Source organism: Rhinatrema bivittatum, chromosome 8, assembly GCF_901001135.1.
Source record: "Rhinatrema bivittatum chromosome 8, aRhiBiv1.1, whole genome shotgun sequence".
In the NCBI taxonomy this organism is placed as follows: Eukaryota; Metazoa; Chordata; class Amphibia; order Gymnophiona; family Rhinatrematidae; genus Rhinatrema; species Rhinatrema bivittatum.
In genome coordinates, this window is record NC_042622.1 from 6,164,831 (window position 1) to 6,186,854 (window position 22,024).

A 22,024-nucleotide genomic window follows, 5' to 3' on the forward strand; every position below is an offset into this window, starting at 1 on the left:
AGAACGGGTAGATGTGAATCGGTTATTTACTCTTTCGGATAGTAGAAAGACTAGGGGGCACTCCATGAAGTTAGCATGGGGCACATTTAAAACTAATCTGAGAAAGTTCTTTTTTACTCAACGCACAATTAAACTCTGGAATTTGTTGCCAGAGGATGCGGTTAGTGCAGTTAGATAGCTGTGTTTAAAAAAGGATTGGATAAGTTCTTGGAGGAGAAGTCCATTACCTGCTATTAAGTTCACTTAGAGAATAGCCACTGCCATTAACAATGGTAACATGGAATAGACTTAGTTTTTGGGTACTTGCCAGGTTCTTATGGCCTGGATTGGCCACTGTTGGAAACAGGATGCTGGGCTTGATGGACCCTTGGTCTGACCCAGTATGGCATGTTCTTATGTTCTTATGTCCGAGTCTGGGCGGTTTTTGAGGACTGGTGTAGGGAGCACAATGTAGATCCTATGATAGCTTCCGTTTCTGATATATTAGCTTTTCTTCAGACCGGTCTTTCCAAAAGTCTCTCGTGTAGTACCCTGCGGGTCCAGGTGGCGGCGCTTGGCTGTCTCAGGGGCAAGGTGCAGGGGGTGTCTCTGGCACTACACCCGGATGTGCTCGTTTTCTTAGGGGGGCTAAGCATCTCCGTCCTCCATTGCGTCATCCTTGTCCGTCCTGGAATCTCAATTGGGTACTTTCCGCTTGTGCTCGTCACCTTTTGAGCCGATCAAGCGGTCAACTCTCAAGGACCTTAGGCTAAAGACGGTTTTCTTCGTCGCGATTGCCTCGGCGAGACGCGTTTCGGAGTTGCAGGCACTGTCATGTAGGGAGCCGTTTTTGCGGATCTCAGAGTCGGGAGTTTCTTTAAGGACGGTCCCCTCCTTTTTGCCAAAAGTGGTGTCGGCGTTTCATTTGAATCAGTCGATCGAGCTCCCCGCTTTTCCGGTTGGGGAGCGGTCGGAACCGAAAACGAGGGCATTACGGATGCTAGATGTGCGTAGAGTTCTCTTCCGCTATCTAGAGGTTACTAACCCTTTCCGGGTGTCAGACCACCTCTTTGTTCTGTTTTCCGGTCCAAAGAGAGGTGGTGCGGCTTCCCGGACTACGATTGCGCGTTGGCTCAAGGAGGCCATTGGCTCGGCGTATGTAGTGCAGGGAAAGCCCGTTCCCGTGGGTCTCAAGGCTCACTCGACATGATCGCATGCTGCTTCTTGGGCGGAATCCTCTCAGGTGTCGCCACAGGAGATTTGCAGGGCGGCTACTTGGAAGTCGTTACATACCTTTACTAGGCATTACCGGCTGGATGTTCAGGCCGCTGATTCCGGGGGTTTTGGCGAGAGGGTACTCCGAGTGGGACTCTCTGGTTCCCACCCTCGGTAAGTTGGCTCTGGTACATCCCAGGTGTCTGGACTGATCCGGGTACGTACAGGGAAAGGAAAATTAGTTTCTTACCTGATAATTTTCGTTCCTGTAGTACCACGGATCAGTCCAGGATCCCGCCCGTGATTGCTAATCTGAAGTAACGGAGAGTCCGCTCTTTGGTTTGTTTATTTACCTAATCTGGTTCTTTTGGTTCGCTCCTCCGGTTGGGGAGTTCTGTTCCAGTTGGGGGTTTTCTGAATTGGTCCCCGTGGGGGATAGGTTAGTTAGATAGTCTATTTGTCCTTTTCTGCTTTGACATTGCGTAAGACTGAGGGGCTGTGTGAGGCACGTTGCTATATATGGCTAAGCCCGACAGATCTTGCTCTGTCTCCATCTGCTGGTGCGGAGTCACAACCCAGGTGTCTGGACTGATCCGTGGTACTACAGGAACGAAAATTATCAGGTAAGAAACTAATTTTCCTTTCTTCCTTTTCTTTCCTACTGCGCTGTTTGGAAACACCCCCACCCTCCCGGGATGCCACGAGGGCTATCGTGCTCAGCATGTGGGGAGGTGGGGTTGCGCCTCTCGCGGGACGGGGTTTGCACCCACTGCCTTCCCGGGAGGGAGGGCTCGTCCGGGGGTGGTTTTGGGTCCATTTTGCCACGAGGTGCGGAACGACGATCGTGTCCGGGTCTGTCGCTGGCGTGCGCAGGAACGGCGGCCATTTTGTCGGAGCCCTGCCTGCCGACTGGGGGAGAGGATTCTCCGAGTTCTCCTCCCAGTCTGAGTCCCGTTCGACCGCGCAATCCGGGGCCCGCACCCTCGGGGAGCCCGGTCCTCCCCCTCACCTATCGGATCCCTTAAAGGGCCAGTCAGTTTTTTCTTCAAAATTTATTTTACTTATGCATAGGGCTTTTTTGGAGGCAAAAGCTCATCAGCAGGATGAGCAGCCCCCTCCCGCGAAGATTGTGCAGCGGGACATGTCTCTGGATGCCCTTTCGGCTCCTGGGGGGGTTCCGGATCCTGCTCCCTTGGGATCTTTCTGGATCCTCTCCTCCAGTGTTGATGAGTCGCTCCAGTAGAGGGGGACGACCCCCGGGTTTCTCAGCTGTTTTGCCGGGAGGAGTTGGATCCCTTGTTCCCTGTACGTACCTGGATCAGTCCAGACAGTGGGTTATGTCCCCAATCCAGCAGATGGAGTCAGCACAAGCTTCGAGGGGGCGTTCCCATATATACTACTACCCCCTCTGCAGGAGTTCAGTATCTTCTGACTCCAGCAGATGCGAGTAGGGGAATCAGGCTTCTCCTCCTTTTCCTTCTTTCTCACTTCTTTTGCTTGATTATTTTGCTGCCTTTTTCTCATGGATCAAGTTTGTATCAAGTCTTGTATCAAGTTTAAAAAAAAAAAAAAAAAAGTAAAGCAGGGTCCTTTCACCTTTTGGGGAGTGACAATATCTCTCCTGTCTCTTTTCTGCAGCCGTGCTGTTTTCTTTGTCGTTGCAGCAGGGGTAAGTAAGTTTTATTCTTCTGTAGTTTTTCTTCACAGCACAGCTCCCGGTGCCCGCGAAAGCCAGTGGTGCCGGCCTCTTCGTTTTTCTTCACTCACCCGCGGCCATTTTGCAGCTCCTCGTGGGCTGCTGCCGCGCTTGGGAAAGACTTCTGGGGCGGGTTGTGTGGCCGGGAAGGCCCCCCCGCGGCACCCCGCTGTAATTGCGGACAGCGGGCAGTGCGGGCCGCCCGGGCCCCCCCGCAGCGGCGCTTTCGTGTGCGTGGCCCCCCCCCCCCCCGAGGCTTTTGCTCTTTTTTGCCGCCGTTTTTCATCTCTCCCCCGGCGATCCCGATGCCGTGGCCGTTGTGCTGTGCGGCCTGCGGCGACCCGGGGTCCCGGATTTCCCGGGAGGGCATCTGTGCACGATGCCTTCCCGGGGGGGAAGGTACCTCACAGTCCCTTACTGAATTTTCTTTTTTGCCCGGGCGGCGCGGGCCGGCCACTCCGCCATTTTTGGCGGGAACGGGGGCCAGCTTACATTCTGAGCGCCCGGAGGCGCAGGACACGAGGGAGAACGTCTCTCGGGAAGACCCTACAAACGGGGGCGCCCCCCCGATTCTGGTGCAGGAGCCAAGCACCCAGAGCCAGGGAGCAGGAACCACGCCACCCCTCGAAGCACACCCGGGCAGGCCGGGATTCTCTCCGGAGTTTATCCTGCTCATGCATACCGCTTATCTACAGGGACTGGACACACCTGTGGGACCCCCCCCCCCCCGACCCTTCGGGAGCGGGGGCCTCCCGTCCTCCTACTCGGGTCCGTTCGGCGCCAGCGGCAGTGGGGGCGGTGCCCGACCCAGCGGGACAGGGACCTGACCTCCAGGACGGGGGCCAAGGGGACGGCACGCAAGAAGGGGATGATCCGCGTACCCTACGCCTCTTCCAGAGAGAAGAACTGGACGACCTCATCCCGCAGATCATTCAGGAATTAGATTTGGACCCTCCACCGGAACCGCCTGCTCCAGTGGCTCCCGCTGTCGTCACCTCCTCAAAGAAGGGAGATCCAGTCCTGGCGGCGCTTTGGCCGAGGGCTCGGGCTTTTCCTATCCATGACTCGTTTTTACAACTTCTCACCAGGGAATGGGACACCCCGGAGGCCTCCCTGAAGAGCAGCCGGGCGATGGAAAAGCTGTGCCCGCTCCCTGAAGATTTTCTGGACCTCATCAAGGTCCCAAAGGTGGACTCCGCAGTGTCGGCGGTCACGAAGAGGACGACTATCCCAGTAACGGGAGGTGCGGCATTGCGAGACACACAGGATCGTAAGTTGGAGGTTTTCCTTAAGCGGGTTTTCGAGGTCTCCGCTGTGGGTATGCGGGCGGTGATGTGCAGTTCGCTTGCCCAGCGGGCTAGTCTCCTTTGGGTACAACAACTCCTCACGTCTCAGAATCTGCCGGCCGATGAGGCTGCCCAGGCGGATCGGCTGGAGGCCGCGGTGGCGTATGGGGCGGACGCCTTGTACGATCTTTTTCGGGTCCTCGCAAGATCCATGGTATCAGTAGTGGCGGCACGCCGACTACTATGGCTACGCAACTGGGCGGCAGATACGTCCTCGAAGTCCAGTCTGGGCTCTCTCCCCTTCAGGGGCAAGTTCCTCTTCGGGGAGGATTTGGGTCAGATCATCAAGTCCCTGGGGGAGAATGCTGTTCATCGGCTCCCGGAGGATAGGTTTCGTCCATCCAGAGCGTTTTCTTCTTCTCGGACCAGAGCCAGAGCGCAGCGGCGCTACAGGGGATACAGACAGGCGGCCGCCCGGCCATCCGCCCCCAGGTCTCAGCCCTGGTCGCGCTCCTTTCGTGGGCGTTGGCCCGCACGCACTACTCCCGGACCCGGGAACCCCTCTAACAAGTCTTCACAATGATGCCAGTCTCGCCCACTCCTCTGTCCCCAGGATTGGGGGCCGGCTAACGTTTTTCTATGCGGAGTGGGTGCGGATCACCTCGGACAAGTGGGTCCTGGATACCATAAAACATGGCTACGCATTGGAATTTGTCCGCCCTCCGCAGGGAAGGTTCATCTTTTCTCCCTGTGGCTCGGACCTCAAAAGAAGGGCGGTGCAGCTGACTCTGGACAGACTCCGGGAGATAGGCGGTATTGCGCCCGTGCCCTTCGGAGAGGTGGGCTCGGGCCACTATTCCATCTATTTCGTCGTGCCAAAGAAGGACGGTTCCTTCCGGCCTATACTGGACCTCAAGGAAGTCAACAAATCCCTTCGAGTCGTTCGGTTCCGCATGGAAACGCTCCGATCAGTGATTGCGGCGGTACATCGGGGGGAGTTTCTCGCCTACCTGGACTTAACGGAGGCCTACCTGCACATTCCCATCCGCCCGGACCACCACCGTTTCCTTCGTTTCAAAATCCTGGACCAGCATTTTAAGTTCACGGCTCTCCCGTTCGGATTGGCGACGGCGCCGCGCACCTTCACCAAGATCATGATAGTCGTGGCTGCAGCCCTCCGGAAGGAAGGCATCCTGGTTCATCCTTATCTGGACGATTGGCTCATCCGGGCGAAGTCATTCGATCATGGACGCTCAGCGGTGACTCGGGGAGTACGGTTTCTACATTCCCTGGATGGGTAGTGAACTTCTCCAAGAGCTCCCTCACTCCCTCGCAACGCTTGGATTTCTTGGGGGCGACCTTCGACACCCTACTGGGCAAAGTTTTTCTGCGCCAGGACAAGGCTCAATCCTTGCGGGGTCACACACGACGGTTCTCTGCATTACCAGAGCCCACCTCCTGGGACTACCTACAACTCCTGGGAGTGATGGGGTCCACCATCGACCTTGTACCTTGGGCTTTCGCGCACCTCAGGACCTTACAGTGGGCGCTCCTCTCCCGGTGGAAACCAGTATCACAGGACTACCAGATGATTCTCCCGCTCCCGCAGAATGCCAGGGACAGTCTGGGCTGGTGGTTGGATCCGCCGAACCTGGCCCGGGGCGTGTCCCTCGATCTGCCAAATTGGGTGGTGGTGACTACCGATGCCAGTCTAGCAGGCAGGGGTGCAGTATGCGATCGAAGCGCCACGCAGGGGACGTGGTTCGCGGTGGAGGCAAAGTGGTCAATCAACCGTCTGGAAACCAGGGCGGTCCGGCTAGCTCTGCGACATTTCCTCCCGCTTCTTCGGAACCGGGAAGTCAGAATTCTATCGGACAATGCTACCACCGTGGCCTACATCAACCGACAAGGAGGCACGCGCAGCCCGCAGGTCGCGCTCGAGGCGGCGCTGCTGATGCAATGGGCGGAGCGTCATCTCGTCCGGCTAGCGGCCTTGCACATCGCCGGGGTGGACAACGTCCAGGCGGTCTTCCTCAGTCGTCAACTGCTGGACCCAGGAGAGTGGGCTCTCTCCGACAAAGCGATGCAACTTATCGTCCATCGGTGGGGGGCCCCCCACCTGGATCTGATGGCGTCCGCTTCTTCAGTCGCCGGAGAGAGCGCGGCGCGGAGGGAGTGGATGCCCTGGTCCTCCCGTGGCCGCCACATCTTCTGCTCTACGCCTTTCCTCCGTTGCCCCTGGTGGGCAGGATGCTCCGCAGAATAGAAAGCCATCAGGGGACCGTGGTCTTCGTCGCTCCGGAATGGCCCAGACGACCCTGGTTTGTGGACCTGCTACAGCTGGTGATCGACGGGCCAATCAGGCTGGGGCACCTCCCCCAGCTCCTACATCAGGGCCCGGTATTTTTCGAGCAGGCAGAACTCTTCTGTCTTGCGGCCTGGCTTTAGAGAGGCGCCGCCTCCGGCGTCGGGGCTCCCCGGAGGCTGTAGTATCCACACTATTGCGGGCACAAAAGACATCAACGTCGGCGGCCTATGTTCGCGTCTGGAAAGTGTTCGAGCTGTGGTGTACCAGCCAGGCCACGAGACCCGCTAAGGCTTCTGTATCTCAGATCCTTCAGTTTCTACAGGCGGAGGTGGAAAAAGGGCTCGCCTATAATTCACTACGGGTTCAGGTGGCCGCACTTGGTTCGCTATTGAGCGATGGGGGCTCTCTTCTACAGCATTCTGACATTGCTCGTTTTCTCAAGGGTGTCAAGCATATGCGTCCTCCGTTACGGGACCCTTGTCCCTCCTGGAGTCTTAACCTTGTGCTTCGCTCCCTGTCGGGACCACCGTTCGAGCCGCTGCGCAGCGCAACGATAAAGGATCTCACTCTCAAGACTCTGTTTCTTGTGGCCATCTGTTCCGCTCGACGCATCTCGGAGCTGCAGGCTCTGTCGTGTAGAGAGCCCTATCTCCGTTTCTCCGACTCTGGAGTTTCGCTTCGCACCGTTCCTTCCTTTCTTCCGAAGGTGGTTTCGGCATTCCATGTGAACCAGACGGTGGAGTTGCCGTCCTTCTCTTCCTCAGAGCCGAAGTCTTTCCGTCTCCTGGATGTAAAGCGCACTTTGCATCTCTATCTGGAGGCTACAAGAGCTAAGAGAAACAGATAAGTATGAGTAAAAAAAAGGTGAAGCTTGCTGGGCAGACTGGATGGGCCGTTTGGTCTTCTTCTGCCGTCATTTCTATGTTTCTATGACCGTCTCTTCGTCCTCTGGTCCGGCCCTAAGAAGGGGTCTCAGGCTTCGAAGACTACCATTGCCAGATGGCTGAAGGCCGGCATTGCTGCTTCCTACATTGGGGCGGGTCGGACTCCCCCACCCGGAATCGTAGCGCATTCTACACGTTCTCAGGCGGCGTCCTGGGCGGAGTCTCGCTCGGTATCCTCGCAAGAAATTTGTAGAGCAGCCACCTGGAAATCGTTACACACGTTCTCGAGGCACTATCGTATGCACCTCGCCTCTTCGGTCTCTGGACACTTTGGCGAGCAGGTTCTCCGAGCAGGCCTCGCAGGACCCCACCCGATTTAGGGAAGCTTGGGTACATCCCACTGTCTGGACTGATCCAGGTACGTACAGGGAAAAGAAAATTATTACTTACCTGCTAATTTTCGTTCCTGTAGTATCATGGATCAGTCCAGACGCCCACCGCGTTTGGGTTCTTGATCCTGCTCAGCTCTGCGCTACTTCTTGCTCGCAGTGTTCTGTGTCTTCACAGTCGTTTCTTTTCGCTGTTTTTCACAGCTCCCTACAAGTTGGTAGGATGTTTGCGGTTTACTTGTTGCGGTTACAATTGTTTTCATTATCTGTTTCCACAAACTTGATCCTTCGGGGGTTACTACTCTGGCTTTGATATACTCGATACTGAACTCCTGCAGAGGGGGTAGTAGTATATATGGATACGCCCCCTCAAAGCTTGTGCTGACTCCATCTGCTGGATTGGGGACATAACCCACTGTCTGGACTGATCCATCTTACTACAGGAACGAAAATTGGCAGGTAAGTAATAATTTTCTTTTTTGCCGCGTCCTTAACCTGTTAGTTTACCGCCTACCCTCTACTTGGTGTTAATGTGGTGTTAGTGTGGTGTTCGAAAATTAAAACGGGAATAAAGTGTAAAAAATGGGGGTAAAACCAAAAGGGAGTAAAGTGTAAAAGGGAGTAAAGTGTAAAAAACCATGGACGACCTCCGGAGGCCGCTTTCGCCTCCGGTTCCCTCTGCCTGGATGAATGCACGCCGACCCGCCCGCTCCGGCCGTGGCCTGGATCGAACACGCGCCCGCACGCCTGGGGGATTCGGAAAGTGACAGGTATTTATACATATATATAAACAACTTACGCTGCAATGTTAATATGGAGGTTGTCCATGGTTTTTTACACTTTACTCCCTTTTGGTTTTACCCCCATTTTTTACACTTTATTCCCGTTTACATTTTCGAACACCACACTAACACCAAGTAGAGGGTAGCGGTAAACTAACAGGTTAAGGACGCGGCAAAATAGCGGGTTACAAAGGAGATAATCTGAGCGCGCGTCACAGTATCGGAGGGGAATAGCTAATTCCTTCATTATACAGCTAATTCGTTCATTTACATATCATATACATGCTGTGTGCGGAAAGGGTTATGCGTCTGTTTTAAGAAGCGCTAAGGACGCGTGAAACTGGAGACTGTATCGCTGGATCGCCTTACGCGTCCGAATTGTGCGCTCACAGCACGTTACAGACGGGAAATCTTCAACCGCACGTTACAGTATCGACCTGTAAGATAGCAGAGGAGTCTGGGTCAGCTGCTGTCTCCATATTGGTCTCAAGCTCAGGCACCACACATCACCATCTGCTACCAGGGGAGCTTAACCCAATTGGTCCTGAGTCCATCTGTCTACACTAAGGAAAATGAAATTATTAGGTAAGTAATTTCTCCATTTTTCCTTTGTTTAGCTGAACAAGCAGGGGGATGCTTGCTCTCGGCCCCAGTCTTCAAGGATTCTTGACTGGTCAAGAGGCTGAGCTGTTCAGAAGCTCTTCAGGCCTTCGTTGATATTCGGTGTCGGATGTTGAACAGATCTGAGCCTAAACGTGCGTAAGGTGCAGGCAGGCTTTGCTTCGCCGCATGCTACGCCGCGAAGGTGGTTCTATTCTCACACACATAGAGTGCGCATTCTTGCCTTGTGGTGGCGTCATGCGTGGGGATGTGTGCGCGTAAGACTATAACCTAGACTGGAGCATGTATTTGCGCAGGTACTTGTGTGCATATGACTGCGGCCCAGACGAAGTACGTATTTGGACATGTACTTGTGTGTGTATGACCACGAACTAGTCTTCAGTGCGTATTTGTGTATGTCCTGGAGGGGTGTGCGCATTCACCTTGGTGGCTTTGGTGTGTGCACAGGAGACTGCCTAGAGCCGAAGTGCAGGAGAGCTTGGCGCCGAAGACCAGGTCCAAGTATCTTACTATCTGTGAGGTTTGCTGTCTGAGAGCAAATCAGTTTTCACTCTCCCTGTTTGTGTCAGCACAGTTTAGATGCTAAAAGTGATTTGACTGCTACAGCTTTTGCCCAGGTTGGGACATCCCCTCACCTTATGGTAGCTCTGGAGGCAAGTGGAGTGGGAGGTGAGGCAAATGTATGTAGTGTGGAGTTGTTGGTTTCCAATGCTGATCGCTTATGTTAAATTTGGAAAATGCATTTTCCATTGTCTTTTTGGGCAACTTCACCTTCCTCTGGTTCATTGGAGGGGAGGGAGTGTGCTTAGAAGTTTATGGTTGTTGCTGTCATCTTGGCTTGGGTACAGGTCAATACTGAGGGACTGCAGGTGGCACACTGGGTTATGTGCAGTGTCAGTGAAACTTTCTCTGTCTCCATCTGCTGGCAGGGAGGCAAAACCCAGGAGTCTGGCCTGATCTGTGGTACTACAGGAATGAAAAGTAGCAGTCAAGAACCAATTTTCCTATAGTGTTTCTGGTCTATATCCTTGCAGGAGTTTATCCTGGAGAAGAGCCACTCTGAAACAAGGCCAAAGGCCTACAGATGGGCAAAATGTTGTCCCCTTTGGGTCAGCAGAGAGACTCTGGAGGCAGTGCTGCCTGCTCTTTCTGTGTTAAGCCACATGTCCTGTGCGTATAGACTCAGATTTTCTTGTTTTACTCCCGTTTACAGGCACTCGCAGGATGTTTAACAACACAGTGGGACTCCAGAAGCTGATGGACATTATCCAGGTACATAGCTCTGCCAGCGTGGTGGACCTGACTTGCCTCTTCTTGGATGTGTCACATAAATAGACGCCGGGTTGTCCTCTAGACCAGCAAACTGAGGAAAGGGAGATGACTTCTCTGTAGGGCTGCACCTGGCTGCTTCTGTCTCTTGGCAGGGGAGGTGGAGTCTGGAAGCAGCTACCAGTGTACAGCAGGGGTGGGCAAACGACATATTACTGGTGCTTATCGTAGCCAGCGGGGGGTGGTTACAATGGCAGGTATACCGCATAGTGAGAGGACAAAAGCAGCAACCATACCAATGAAAAGAGTAATTGAACACAATTAACAAATAGAATATTTTATTTATTTATTTATAATATTTTATATACCGCCGCTCATCAAAGATATCAGGTCGGTGTACAGTGAACAAGAACTTACGCCGGAGCGTTATACATTTAACAAGGTTATACAAGCGTTATACATTTAACAAGGTTATACAAGCGTTATATATTTAACAAGGTTATACAAGCGTTATACATTTAACAAGGTTATACAAGCGTTATACATTTAACAGGGTTATACAAGCGTTATATATTTAACAAAGGTAAGTATAAAAATATTTGATACATAAAAACAAATTTGATAAATAAAATCAAATAGTTAAAAACTCATACAAAAAAGTTCCAAACACCCATAAAATATTTCTAAACAGACACATTTAATAATACCCAATAATTAAAACTTAGTAATGAAATAATTAAAAATAATTAAATTCCAGGGAACATTTGATTTCCAGAAGCCCTGAGATTGTCATGGATTAGCATGCAGAGAGGAAGGGGGGGTTGATGCACACATGTTCTCTTTCTCTCACCCACACAGACACACACCCACAGGCTCTCTCTCATCTATACACACACATGACACATGCTGTCTCACTCATACACACACATATGCTCTCACCCACCTACATACATACACACACACATACATGCACTCTCTCACTGACTCCCTCACATACACACACACACACACACACATATACAGGCTCTCTCTCATCTATACACACACATGACACATGCTGTCTCACTCATACACACACATATGCTCTCACCCACCTACATACATACACACATACATACATGCACTCTCTCACTGACTCCCTCACATACACACACACACACACACACACACACACATATACAGGCTCTCTCTCATCTATACACACACATGACACATGCTGTCTCACTCATACACACACATATGCTCTCACCCACCTACATACATACACACATACACTCTCTCACTGACTCCCTCACATACACACACACACACACATATACATATACATACAGGCTCTCTCTCATCTATACACACACATGACACATGCTGTCTCACTCATACACACACATATGCTCTCACCCACCTACATACATACACACACACATACATGCACTCTCTCACTGACTCCCTCACATACACACACGTTCTCACTCTCACTGACCCCTCCTCCACCCCCAGGCAGGTATCCATTCATTCTCTCTCACACACATGTACCCATTCATATACACACACTTTCCTTGAAGCCTCTCTTACTCCTCCTCTGCCAATTTCCGCTTCACCACCACCATGTGCCTGTTGGGGAGGAGCTGATCCATCGTTCCAGAAGCCCCCTATGCAGGCCCTCGTGGGTGTAGGACGTCCTCCATGCTGATCTCATGCATTGCGAGTTCAGCATAGAGAAATTGCTTACCTATTCGAGATTTTAATAGCAGGAGGCCTGCACAGACGACGAGACGGGCCGAGTTCCATTTCATTTCTTCAGCCACCAATGGTCGCACGGGCCTTTGTTTTTCAGCCTCTGGTGGGATGGGGTTCATTGGCGGCGCAAGCAGCTGATTCTGGCGAGGCTGCGATGTTCTGCTCTTCCTCTTCTTGCTCCACCCGCTGCAAGGTGCCAGCAGGCCGGACATAATGGGGCAAATTAAAGAGGAGGAGGACCAGAAAAAAATATCTCAGGCTGGAGTTTGCCTACAGGTGATGTAGAGGACTCAGGGCTTAAGCTGTCTCCCGTTTCGGCAGGAAAATCTAAACTGCATCTAGGAGCCAAATGACTGTTCCTGTTTGTACCCCGGATCAGTCCAGACAAGTGGGGATTTGCATCCCTACCAGCAGATGGAGGCAGAGAGCCAAAACCTTTGAGGCTCTGCTACATAACTGAGAGCGCCCCCTGCAGCCCCTCAGTATTTCTGTCTCCAGCAGATGGTAGAGGTGAAACCTGCAGTCTGGAGGTACATTAAATAAAAGAAATCAAAGATGAATGGATCATTGCTCCTAGGGGTTTTTAGGTTCTGTGAGGGATCATCTGCTGGTTGAGTAATGCGAGCATGTTTGCTGACACTGAATTCTCTTGCCCTGGAGTCGGTAGGGGTCTGAAAGCCCAGTGGTATGGCTCCCTCTCTATCCCTTGATGTTCTGCCTCCCTTTTCTTGAAATAGTACTGACTGTGGCTTCAGGGGGTATTTATTGTCTTATTCAGGGGCCAATTCCTCAATGGGGCTGATTTTCTTTCTCTTAAAGACGTGGAGAGAAGCAGAAGTTTTCTGCCGGGAATCGCAGGCACTGTTTTTGGCTTAGGGAGCCATCGAAGACAGGAGGGAGTTGACGAAGGCCATTGCGGGAAGCTGTGCAATTGTCTGAGCAACGTGGTATGGCTGAGGAATTCACCGGAGGAGCCTGGCTACGCGGGAATGGTGGCCATGTTGGAAACAAGTGCTGGGGAGCAGGACGCACCAGAGGGGAGGGTTCTGGCTCTCGCCCTCTATTTTCTGACTGGGCTGCAGAGTTCTTGGGTGAGGATTCAGACCCAGCAGAGTCTCTTTACTTGGAGTTTGTGCTTCTCAGGCACAAAGGCATTTTTGACTCAAGAGAGCACGGGTGAAGCACCCCCACTCCCAAACTCTTTCCCTGTATGTACCCGGTTCAGTCCAGACTCCTGGGTTTTGCCTCCCATCCAGCAGATGGAGATAGAGAAATTTCGACTGACTCTGCCACTTAACCCGAGGTGCCACCTGCAGTCTGCCAGTATTTCTCTGTCTCCAGCAGATGGTGGAGGTGCAAAATCCTTCAGTCTGAGACTTGGAAAAAAAATTGGATAAGTAGTTCTTCAGTTATCCTCCCAGGGGTTAGCAAAGTCCTAGTGGAACAGTCCCCCTGGTATTCGAGGCAGGAGAGATCCTTCTTCAGTTCCCAGAGCCTTGCCACCATTCACGATGACACCGGGGGTCCCGGCTCACTCGCCCTGTGAGGATTCACATGAGCCTGTTGCTTTCTTAAAGATTTTTTAAAGAAAAAAAAAAAGGGTGCACGTTCCTTGTTTCGGCACAGCTCTGCTTTTCCTGTGCGGCAGCAGCTCTCCAACCCCCCTCCTCGGTGGGCATTTTTTACTTTCTGAGGCCGCGATCGTCCTGACCACCGTTATGCCACGTGGGGCGGCCTGCAGGGCTTGCGGGGGTGCGCGTGCGCTCGCTGCTTCCCCAGGGGGGGAGGGTTCGTCGAACGCAGCTAAGGGAGAGAGATCAAGCAAGCCCCATGAGCCTGGGAGGCTCTCTGTGTTGCGGCAGCCCCCGGAGGTCCCCTTCCCGCTGGGCACGGGAGCGGAGGCCATTTTGTCCATGTTCAGGGCTGCCGTGGGGGGAGGGGGATTTCCCGCCTCCGTTATTGCCGCATGCTGGTGTCTCTGGCAGGGGCTGGGCGGCCCATACTGGCTCTGAACCAGGCGACGGAGAGCCTGAGGAGCTCCCTGATTCTTCCTCCTCCTCTTCCTTTGCCTCGGATTTCATGCGCCTCATGCAGAAGGTGTTCAAAGCCAGCAAGTCGGCCAAGCCTACTAAGAGTGCAGGGGCTACTATCAAGCACAGGGACCCGAAGCAGCAGCAGATGAGATTTTCTCTGCTCATGCCAATAGCGGACACCTCCTCGGAGGGTTTGAGGCTGGATGATCTGCAGGAGCAGGTTCCCCCGGGGATGGATCCTGTGCTGGGTCCTCGGGATCCGGACCGCGATTCCTTACAGGCATCTGCAGTCGAGGGAGATGATCCCAAAGTGGTCCGACTGTTCCGCAGGGAGGAGCTAAGTCCGTTAATTCCAGCAGTCTTGGAGGAGCTGGGTATTGACAATCCTCCTGAAAGCTCGGAGCTGAGTGCAGTGGACCCAGTTATGGTGGGGCTCCGAGGTCCCACCAGAGCATTTCCCTTCCATCAGTCCATGACTGCCTTGCTTTTCCAGGAGTTGGATACTCCAGACACAGGGCTGATGGTCACGCGTGCCATGGATAAGTTGTATCCATGTTTCAAATGCTTTCAAATGCTAGTCGCTCAAGGCTTCAACCTAGGATCCTCTCAGTTCTCAATTCTGATATCACTTATAAAGATTTGATAATCCCCTCGCTACAGTTAATCATACCCCTTGGTCCTTGTATCGCACTGTGCAAATTTCGCAGTTCATTGCTCTCTTTGTTCAGTTCTCAATTCAGCTGTTACTTGTAAAGTTTATTACCCCCCTCGCCACTGTTTATTGTATCCCCTGTTCATTGTATCGCCCCCGAGCAAATTTTGCTGTTGCATTGTAAACCAATGTGATATGTATTTTATACAGGAACGTCGGTATAGAAAAGTTAAAAATAAATAAATATCCACTTCCAGAGGGAAGTGTTGGACCTCCTGAGGATATCTAAGTTGGATGCTGCTGTGCCGGCGGTCACTAAGAAAATGACCATTCTGGTCACTGGCGCGGAGGCACTCAAGGATCTTCAGGATAGAAAGCTGGAGGGTCACCTTAAAAAGATTTTTGAAATGTCAGTGCTGGGTATCCGAGCTGCTATGTGTAGCAGTTTTATGTTGAGAGCGGGCCTACGCTGGGTTCAGCAGCTGCAGATGGTCAGGTCTTTATCACCCGTGGAGTCCAATCAGGCCTAGCGGCTGAAAGCTGTTGTGGCCTATAGTGCAGATGCTCTTTATGACCTTCTACGAATGTCTTCCAGGACCATGTTAGCAGCAGTGTCAGCTCGCAGATTCCTCTGGTTGAGGAATTGGGCAGCGGATGTTTTCTCCATGACGCAGCTTGGTTCACTGCCTTTTAAGGGAAGGCTACTTTTCAGAAAGGACTTGGAAAAGATTTAAGTCCCTTGGAGACAATAAGGTGCATAAACTACCAGAGGACAAACCGAAGGCCCGAAATGCCTTTCCCTCTTGCCCTCATTTTCTTGGAAATCGACGATTCAGGTCCTCTGCGCGGCAAGGTGCCAATTGGCAGTAGTCGTAGAACCAATCCTTTTGTGGCCTCCGGCCTGAGCGAGATGGCTCTTCCCAGGGCAAGGCGGAGTTAAATCTCAATGAGGCAAGGCCGGCTCACTCCTCAGTGCCCGTTATAGGGGGCAGGAGTGGGTCAAGATCACGTCGGCCCAGTGGGTCTTAAGTGTCATAGAAAAAGGCTATGCTTTAGAATTTGCTTGGCTTCTCAGAGATCGTTTTCTGGTTTCCCTGTGCTCTTACGAGCAGAAGAAGGTGGTGATTTGGAACACTGTCCTCTGCCTCCGAGAGATGGGAGCCATTGTGCTGGTGCCTCCGGCAGAGCGAAGACAGGGTCTTTACTCCATCTATTTCGTGGTACCAAAAAAGGAAGGTACCTTCCGTTCCGTTCTAAATTTAAATGTTACCTCGGCCGCGCGGGTCTCGGCGAGACGGCGTGTGGGACGGGCTGTCCGGGGAACAGCGAGGCTGCCTCAGCGGCATCGGCAGCGCGATCGGGTGGGGATCGGGGCGTTTCTCTCCTGCAAACTAACCAGCACCTCCACGCGACAAGAGGAGCCAATTCTCGCGCGATTCGAGCCCTGGCCAAGCACCTCTGCGCGGGAAACTTGACTATTTAAAGGGAGCAGTTTCCTTGATTCACTGCTTCGGCCACGATTGTTCTTTGAGCTCTCGTCGGGGGATTTTGCCTTTGGTTCCTGCCTGTTGACTGTTGCCTGACTCGGACTGTGTTTTGGATTTCGCTGCCTGCTGCCTGCCTTTGGATTATCTGCTTCTGGTTCCTGATTGCCTGCTGCCTGCCCTGACTCGGACCGTGTTCTGGATTTCGCTGTCTGCTGCCTGCCCTGGCTCGGACGGTGTATTACTTCTCTCACCTCCAGGTAAGCGGTCTAACCGGCGGTTCCACTTCTATCTGCGAGGTTAGCGTAACATTAAAAAAGGTGAACAGGTCTCTGAGAATCCCCCGCTTCCGTATGGAGACTCTGCGGTCCGTCATTGCATCAGTCCACAGAGGGGATTATCTTGTCTCTTTGGACCTTGTAGAAGCATATCTGCACATAGGGATACGGCGCGATCACCAGAGTTATTTGAGGTTCATGGTTCTGGGGGAGCATTACCAGTTTTGTGCTCTGCCTTTCGGATTGGCGACGGCTCCCAGGACCTTTACCAAGGTCATGGTCGTGGTGGCGGCAGCTCTCCGCAAGGAAAGGGGGTCTTGGTCCACCCTTACTTGGACGACTGGCTGATTCGAGCGAAGTCGGAGTCCTCGCGTCAAGCAAACAGTGGCAAAGAATGTTGACGTCAAATATAGGGTGCAAAGATCTAGATGGCCCCACAAATCCCTCATTGTAGAGTCAGATATGAAAAAAGAATAAAATGTACTTGAACACACCTCTAGGTAAGGACCCTAGACTACTAGATACATTAGGCAAGAGGGATTACCAAGGGCCAACCTCCAATCCAGAATAGATGCTCATCAAATTCAGATGATCCAATTCCGATACAACAGTTTACAAAAACTAAAGGAACACCACCTCAGAAAATTGCCTGCAAAAAACCTTTTATCTGACAGTGTTGTGACAGAAACTGAGGATTGCATGAAACCCATTACTCACTTGATCTATGACTCTTTCGACACATCTTCAAGAATTTCAGCCACAGCCTTGATGGCAGGAAGAATAGCTTGGCTAAAGGCATCAAGCCTGAGAGAAGATGTGCATGAAAAACCAGCGGACATATCATATTTGGGAGACAGCTTCTTTGGATGTAAAACAGAAGAATCCATAAAAAATCAGATTGGCTCTGCAGTCCTGCTCCACCTTGCAAATGGATACATCATCCCAAAGAAAATCTAGACAAAAGCTCTTCCTATGATGCTCAAAGAGGAAGATATAATCTGTATCACTATTACAGGCAGTGCCCATTCAGCCTGCAACAGGTTCAGTGGCCGCAGCAGCAGCTGAGGAGAAAAACCTTTTTATTAAATGTTACAAGTAATATTAAAGTATATCTTATGGAGAGAGAGAGAGAGTTATATTTGAATTTTGTAAGTTTTTAGCAAAAACAGTGGATAAGTTGGTTTAGAAAATAATTTAAAAAAAAAAAAGTTTCTTACACTTCTTAAATGTTGTACCATACACTCCAATTTTAAATAAATAATATGTATCTGTACGCATGGAAACCTCCTTTTGTAATTTAAACCAGCAATAAAGCCATCACCTCTGCAATGGAACTTAATTACGGTGCTACAGCAGTTAATGAAAAAAGCATCCCTGCCCCTGGCTGCAGCAGACAGAAGTTTGTTTTCTGGAAGAAACTCTTGTAACATCAGCAAGAAGAGGAAGTAAATTACAGGCTTTTGTCTCCTATCCACTGTATTTCCAGATCTTTCTACTTGGAATTCATCCAAAATTCCTGCCAAAAGTATTCTCAATTTCCTCTGAACCAAACCGTAACATTACCAGGATTTAGCCCCAAACCTCGTGCATCTCAGTCTGAGCAGAACTGCCATCCTTTGGGCTGGAGAGGAGCTCTCGTGATCTATATCGCCAGAACGAAATCATTCAGAACAGCTTTGCAGCTCTTTATCTCCTCTGGTTGTATTTGTACTGCTTTCCCTTTGTCATTGCAAGCTTTGACCAGAAGAATAACTCGGTGCAGCTCTCATCTTTAAAGTGCACGCTGCCTGCCCTAGCAAAGTCCCACGTCAGAGCTCTTGCGACCTCTGTAGCGGGCACAAACTCAGCCTCCATCTAGGACATTTGCAAAGCAGTGACATGGTCCACAATGCACACATTTACAAAACACTGCTCTTTAGAGTAAGAATCCATGCAAGTCCATACGTTTGGGAAGCTGTACTAAAGCCCATTCTAACATAAAATTCTCAACTTCTCAAGCGAATGGATTGCAGGAACTCTACAAAATGAATTATACCTCTGCTTGGAAGTCCCATCTTGTGTGGCTGTTTATGCTGCTTGTCCATGGAAAATGCGAAATTGCTTACCTGTAACATATGTAACATATTACCTGATTAGGCAATATTTATACATAGTTAGACATGTTTAACCTCAATATTTACTACAAAGTTTCCATAACGTCTAGTTAACATGTTACCCAGTTATATTGTTCGTTGTCTGTATCAAGTTGTTATTCTGTAAACCGGAGTGAAGGCAGATAGCTATACTTCGGTATAAAAAAGACTTTAAATAAATAAATATGTTCTCTTTGGACAGCAGCACAGACAGCCACACAACCCCTCCCTCCTCTAATCGGAGAAAGTTCTTTTTCACTCAACGCACAATAAAGCTCTGGAATTAGTTGCCAGAGGATGTGGTTAGTGCAGTTAGTGTAGCTGGGTTCAAAAAAGGTTTGGATAAGTTCTTGGAGGAGAAGTCCATTAATGGCTATTAATCAAGTTTACTTAGGGAATAGCCACTGCTATTAATTGCATCAGTAGCATGGGATCTTCTTAGTGTTTGGGTAATTGCCAGGTTCTTGTGGCCTGGTTTGGCCTTTGTTGGAAACAGGATGCTGGGCTTGATGGACCCTTGGTCTGACCCAGCATGGCAAGTTCTTATGTTCTTATGTCCTCCCCGAGCAGTAAGAAATAGATGGAGGGAGGGTTGTGCACAGCAGCAGTGTGGGAAGGGGCCGCTCATGCCGAGAGCAATTCCAAAAGCTCTGAGCTGAGGAGAATGAACCGAATCGGCCCCCATTCTGTGTGGCTGGCCACGGACAACACCTGTTAAAGGTCAGCCACTTTGCTTTCTCTGCTTTGCAGACTGTCTTCAGTACTGAGCCTGAGGAAGGTGCTCCAAGCTCCACGGTTGGACGGACAGCGTCAAAGCATTACAGGGTACGTGATGTCACTTTCCGATTGCAGGAGAGGGAGGAAGAGGTGGAGCTGCTTAACCTTGTGGGCTTTTTCATGGCCTTTTTTTTTTTTACTTTTGCACCACTGCAATTTCAAAACCTCTTGTAGATTAGCTCCTAGAGAGGGTACTTGCTGGATTTCTTCAGCTCAGTAACTATGCAAGAACCAAAAGAAACTTACTTCAGCAGAAAATGTATCTTCTTGAAGGCAGGTTTAAACTCACCTGCTTTATTGGCAGGCAGGGCTCAGTAGAGCGAACCTGAAGAAACAGGATTCTTTGCAGCTGCTGCACCTTTCCTGGCCTTGCAGACGTTTGGACAGGAAATGTTTTCTAAACGTATGACTTGTAAGAATCAAAGGTGACTGACCAGAGGCGGTGGTGAAGGCCAGCAGAACCAAGTTTGGAAAGGCATAGGATAAACACTTTCTCAGCTGCATTTGAAGCCTGCAAGAGAATCAGGTGGAGCACTAGATGATCAGGGGGTAACTTAGGGCTGACAAGGCCATAGGGGAGAGACTAAATGAATTCTCCAGTCTCCAGTTACTGAGGAAAATGTAAAGGAGATATCTAAAGCAGAAACTATATTTAAAGGTGACGATTCACAGGAGCCGAAACAAATCTCAGTGAATCCAGAAGATATATTAAGGCAAACTAACATTAAAGAGTAGCAAATCACATGAACCAGATGCTATACATCTGAGTGTTGAAAGAACTGAAAACAAAATTGCAGACATACTATTGGTAATTTGTAAATTTCTTTAGAATCATCCACGTTACCTGAAAAGTGGAGGGTTGACCATTTTTAAAAAGGGTTCCAGGTCTGATTCAGGAAATTACAGACCAGTGAGCCTGACATCGTTGCTGGGCAAAATCGTAGAAACTATCAAAGAACAAAAATACTGAACATCTGGATAGTCATAGTTTAATGGGACAAAGCCAACATGGATTTAGCTAAGGGAAGCCTCGCCTCACCAGTTTGCTACTTTTTTTTTTGAAGGTGTAAATAGTGTGGATAAAGGCGAGCCAGTTGATACAGGGTATTTGGATTTTCAGAAAGTTTTTGGCAAAGTCTCTCTTATGAGAGACTTCTGAAGCAATTAAAAAAAATCCTGGGCTAGGAGGCAATGTCCTATTGTGGACTGGGAACTGGTTAAAAGATAGAAAACAGTGTAGAGCTAAAAGGTCAATTTTCTCAGTGGAGGAAGGTGAATAGTGGAGGGCCTGGGAATCTGTTCTGGGACCCATGCTTGCTTTTTTTTTTTTTATATTTTTATTGAAAATGTTCACATGTTACAGCAGTAAACAGCAAACCACACAAAATAAAAAAACAAAGGAGCACCATTAACAAACATGTCTGCTGCTACCCTCCCCAAATCCAATTCCTCCCTCCACCCAGCAATGGGGAACATTATAAATCTAAAAGGAGAAAAAGGAATCAAGTCTCCGTCCCCAGAGAAAGAGGATCAACCTACGCCTTGGAGTCCAATTTGAAATGAGTCGTCAAATCCTTCGGCAAGGAACTCAAAAGGTTTCCAGATGCTTGCCATCCATTTCTTCTGTGACGACGCCAGCAAATATTTCTCCAACACAGAGTTAGTTCACGTATCAGTGGTAGGGCCCAAAGCGGTTAACCACTTTTTCAGAAGGACGCGCAGTGCAACTAAGCAACCCTTTAGGAGAAGAACCGTGGAAGATGAGCTAACTTGTACTACTGGGTCTTTATGACCAATTAGGCAAAAAGCCGAATCCCATAAATTAACTGGTACATTAGAAGATACAAAAAATTGCTTTACAGACGTTCGAAGCATTGATCACAGTGCAGTCCCATGAGCAATGTAATAAAGTAGCCTGGGCTTGAAGGCATATGGTACAATGGTCGGAGGTAGCTATACCTGCCAGGTACGCCCTGCGTGGCCAAAGCACAATTCTGTGTAATATTTTGACATGTATTTCCCAATATACCGCACTCAAAACCGCTTTCCCCACTAACTGATCAGAATCATATAGATCATCTTCAGACAGCTGACATTGAAGATCATGCAACCAAGTATTTCTTAGCGTGTAGCAGATGGACTCAGGACCAGTGGGTATAGTGTGCTCCTGATAGCAGTTGGAGACGGAGTCAGATTTTAATCTGACATCAGCCCTAATACATAGACCCCTGCAGGATGCTCTGCTCTTCAGTATTTCTCCGTCTCCATAGCAGTTTGGGACTCTACACACGCTTGCACAGCGATAGAAAATCCAAACCCAAAGAGAGAAAAAAAATCTTACCTCTACAAGACGAGCCCTGCTCTCTTGCGGTGATACCTAAGGGTCCCTCCCCCAGTTGAGAATTCCTGAGGTGATTTCCGAGATCCCTCAGAGGTAGGCCTCGGTCCGGTAGCTGGTTCCCGGAGTGGACTTAGCCCCCAGGAACGGGAGTGGCTGAGAGG

At 50.4% G+C, this 22,024-nt stretch overlaps 1 protein-coding gene across 1 annotated transcript in view; it reads left to right on the plus strand.

The window, feature by feature from the left end:
* The window catches only part of RTEL1 (regulator of telomere elongation helicase 1), a 267,031-nt gene that overhangs the window by 30,903 nt on the left and 214,104 nt on the right, over positions 1-22,024 (plus strand). The window contains 2 exon segments of the mRNA XM_029611145.1: positions 10,374-10,432; positions 19,496-19,570. Of these exon segments, the coding sequence (XP_029467005.1) occupies positions 10,374-10,432; positions 19,496-19,570 (134 nt within the window).